The 4258-nt window shown below is 39.3% G+C and overlaps 1 protein-coding gene across 1 annotated transcript; it reads left to right on the top strand.

Annotated features, from left to right (window-relative positions):
* Positions 56-3920, top strand: LOC107612994 (phosphoglycerate kinase, chloroplastic). The gene is made up of 6 exons (XM_016314808.2): positions 56-700; positions 1694-1771; positions 1896-2156; positions 2446-2763; positions 2934-3092; positions 3474-3920. The coding sequence occupies exons 1-6, from the start codon at positions 260-262 to the stop codon at positions 3681-3683; spliced, it is 1467 nt and encodes a 488-aa protein (XP_016170294.1). The 5' UTR covers positions 56-259; the 3' UTR covers positions 3684-3920.

A 4258-nucleotide genomic window follows, 5' to 3' on the forward strand; every position in this document is an offset into this window, starting at 1 on the left:
TGAATATATGAGTGAAAAGCAAGGAGTGACATGAACCTCTCCTCAACGATAAGAGGAAATCCAAAATCCCCTCACCATACCCAATCATTTCCAGCCTTTGCTCTTCACGTCCACAAACAAACGCCCTCGCATTTCACATCCACATAAAAGCTACCACACTTGTACACCCTCAGAAAACCCCTCACCTTCTTGCTCTCGTTAACTCCCACTAACACCACAACAACACTCTCTCTCAGACTAATAACTTTCTCTCTCAACAATGGCCACGTCAGCATCCCCAACGACTTTCTCTCTCCTCTCTTCAACCACCAACTCCTCCACTTCCTCATCCTCCACTCGCTCCTCCCTCCTCCACCTCTCTCCCACCACCACATCTGGTGGCCTCCGCCTCCGCTCAGCCGGCCTCCGCCGCCTGGGCTTCGCCGCGGCGGACCCGCTCCTGGCCCTCCACGTGGCATCAAGGATCAGCTCGGCGTCGTCCGGGAAGGGAGTGAGGGGCGTTGTTTCCATGGCGAAGAAGAGCGTTGGGGACTTGACTGCTGCTGACTTGAAAGGAAAGAGAGTGTTCGTTAGGGCTGACCTTAACGTGCCACTTGATGATAACCAGAACATCACCGACGACACTAGGATCCGTGCCGCCATTCCCACCATCAAGCACCTCATCCAGAATGGTGCCAAAGTCATTCTCTCCAGTCATTTGGTAATAATGTCCTCAAGATTCAGCTGCTCTTTTTGTTACATTGAATATGACTATTTGTTTTTTTCTGTTAAAATGTTAGTTGGACCTAAGTTTGTATGCTAGATTCATCGTTTTTATGCTGGATTTGACTTCTTGTTGCTGTAAATTTTTTCTTTTTTTGGGGTGTTCAGTTCGGTTTTCTGAATGGTGAATGTCATTTTGTTCGTGAAGGCAGCCTTTAGATTTTGTGTTCGAAACAGAAATAGAGAGATAGGGAGACAGATACGGGACTACAGAAAATAAAATGTATACTTGCTTCAGTATTCTGTAAAATTAATTTAGTAATTTAGTTTCTAAAGTTGCAAATTTGGTTCAAGTTACTGATTGGATCAACATTTTGCAACTTCGGATACCTAATTGTTAATTTTAATGACAAAAAAGTGAATCAGACATGTAGTTTGTGAATACAAGGGTGCTGGACTTCTAATGCTAGTCTTTTTCAGCCACTTGGTGTGTTACATTAATGGTAGATGACAGATTCTGGTTTCAGTGTTTCATAATTGTAAATTGATCTTTTTGGGGTCTTTGGTTTTCAAACTTGTTAATCTGGATTCTCTATGTTGAATTTTACTTGCAATGCATGTAGTCATGTAGAGTAATGGTTAGTTCATCAGTCTATGTATAGTTTTCGATATTTCTCAGTAATAGTTCTAATGTATTTGGTGGCTATGAAAGTGGATTTTAGCTAGTCCATGATAATCAAGCAGAAGCAAAGGTGCTGCTATATGTGGAAAAACATTCCGATTTCTCATTTTTGTGTGATCTTCATATTCAAAAGGAGTGCTCGGATCATTCGAATCCATCATCTACTCTATACTTTATGTGGCTTTCCACTTCTGTTATAAGCTTATAAAATTGTTATCGGTGCTGGCTTCCATGACATAAATCTAATTTTTCTTTTTTTAATTTTATTTTTTGTTGCTGAATCATTGTGATTTGTTGTGAAATTTCCAGGGACGACCGAAGGGTGTCACTCCCAAGTTCAGCTTGGCACCTCTTGTACCCCGTCTTTCTGAACTCATTGGTATCCAGGTATGTTTATATCTTGAGTAAGTTGGAGAACAGAGAAGGGGAAAAAATTCCTGATGATGAGGTTTTTGGTGGATAGTTATGCAATATTCTTGTCTTTATCTGTTTGAATCTTGGTGCTTCGTAGGTTGTCAAGGCTGATGACAGTATTGGTCCCGAAGTAGAGAAGTTGGTGGCTTCACTTCCTCATGGAGGTGTTCTTCTTCTGGAAAACGTGAGGTTTTACAAGGAGGAAGAAAAGAATGACCCCGAGCATGCGAAGAAGCTTGCTGCTCTTGCAGATCTATATGTTAATGATGCATTTGGTACTGCTCACAGGGCACATGCATCAACAGAGGGAGTCACTAAATTCCTCAAGCCATCCGTTGCTGGTTTTCTTTTGCAAAAGGTGTGTTTAGCTCTCTCTTCGCTATTACTTCATTATCATGTACAGTTGAGCCGAACATTTTTGAAGACTATCCAAACAAAGCTTGTGAACTTCAATACTATAACTTTTATTACAATTTTTGTATTATAAATTTGATCTATTGTTGAGAAATGAAACCTCACGTCTCCCTGAAAAAGGCTTCAGGGGAAAGAAGTTAACTCAGTTTTTTTTAACACTTTATATGTATATGTATATATATGTATTGTGAATTCTTTAATAATTAACTTTCACTTGATCTTCCCATGTTTAGGAACTTGACTACCTTGTTGGGGCTGTATCAAACCCAAAGAGGCCATTTGCTGCCATTGTGGGTGGTTCCAAGGTCTCATCCAAAATTGGAGTGATTGAATCCCTTCTCGAAAAATGTGACATCCTTCTACTTGGAGGAGGTATGATCTTCACATTTTACAAGGCACAAGGTCTCTCAGTTGGTTCTTCCCTTGTAGAGGAAGATAAGTTAGATCTTGCTACATCTCTCCTTGCAAAAGCTAAGGCAAAGGGCGTGTCTCTCTTGTTACCATCTGACGTGGTGATTGCAGACAAATTCGCTCCCGATGCAAACAGCAAGGTTTGTTTTCTAAGCTTCTTTTAGATATCTTATTTCCTGGAAGACCTGGTTAGTTGAACCTTAACCACTTAATGATGCTGCACAGAATCATTTGATCCTTAAAAATGTTCTGTTCTTTTGTTATGAAACTTTTGGAGCAAGAACTTATGTTTACATTAAACCGTTTTCAGGTTGTGCCAGCGTCTGCGATTCCTGACGGTTGGATGGGCCTGGATATTGGTCCAGAGTCTATTAAAACATTCAACGAAGCATTGGAAACTACCAAAACCATTATATGGAATGGACCAATGGGAGTCTTTGAGTTTGACAAATTTGCTGTTGGGACAGAGGTATGCAAGAATACCAGCATATTGAAAATGGTTCATATTATATGTTTAATAATGTTTACGGCTGGTATAAAATTTCTTGTATTTTTAGTTTGGGGTAAAATTGGAGTGAAAATGTGATGGACACAGTTGATGTGTAAATTACACATAAAGTTCATACATGAAAATTTCTACTCCATTTTTAACCCCCTAACGAAACTTGTGCATACTCCCATAACAGCAATTGGAATTAATTTGTACTTCATGTAACCTACCTAGTTGTCCATTTTATTTTATACCATATTAAATAATTAATTGAAGCTGCCACAGCATATTCTTAGCCAAGTACATTATTATATGTATTTTTTATTTAATTTTATTTTAAGTTTCCTGCCCTTCTTTCAGGCTATTGCAAAGAAGCTGGCTGATCTCAGCGGAAAGGGTGTGACCACAATTATTGGAGGAGGAGATTCCGTTGCGGCCGTGGAGAAAGTGGGAGTTGCAAATGTCATGAGCCACATATCCACAGGTGGTGGTGCCAGTTTGGAGTTGCTGGAAGGAAAAGAGCTTCCTGGTGTCCTTGCCCTCGATGAAGCCACACCAGTTGCCGTGTAAGACAATTTTCAGCTCGAATAATTTTCTCATCGTTGGTGGCCATGTTCTCTGCTTCTCTCACAACCTTGTAAAAGAGCATATTGTAGGACCTTTCCGAGTATCTTTAGTGTAAATCTTATCATGTTGAGTTATTTTGCTTCTCACACAAATTGCGTGTAACTGTAAACCCAGGCCGAGAGCCATAAATTCAAATAATAATAATAATCATCCATGAATTTCTGCAATTTTTTTGGTCAACCTTGATCTTGAACACTATCTCAAGTTTGTCGCTGGTACAGCATGCTTTTAGCTTTGGTTAAATTCCACCAAATTACTTGAAACTAGTTGGTTATTGCATGTTAAACCTATTTCTATTTGTATGAATATACACTAATTCCTTTTGAAAGTTATATTATATGATACTTAACTCTTGAATTTTGTAAAATATGATAGACACCTTCTATAAATGTGACATTAACCACCCTACGCATAACAAATCAATTAAGGAATGTTGGCTGTAATTTAGACAAACTATAGAGTTTCAGCTTTTGGAGGTGAGGCAGGTTGTACTGAACATAATTCTACAATTTTTAGCC

Source organism: Arachis ipaensis, chromosome B08 (assembly GCF_000816755.2).
Source record: "Arachis ipaensis cultivar K30076 chromosome B08, Araip1.1, whole genome shotgun sequence".
NCBI classification, from domain to species: Eukaryota; Viridiplantae; Streptophyta; class Magnoliopsida; order Fabales; family Fabaceae; genus Arachis; species Arachis ipaensis.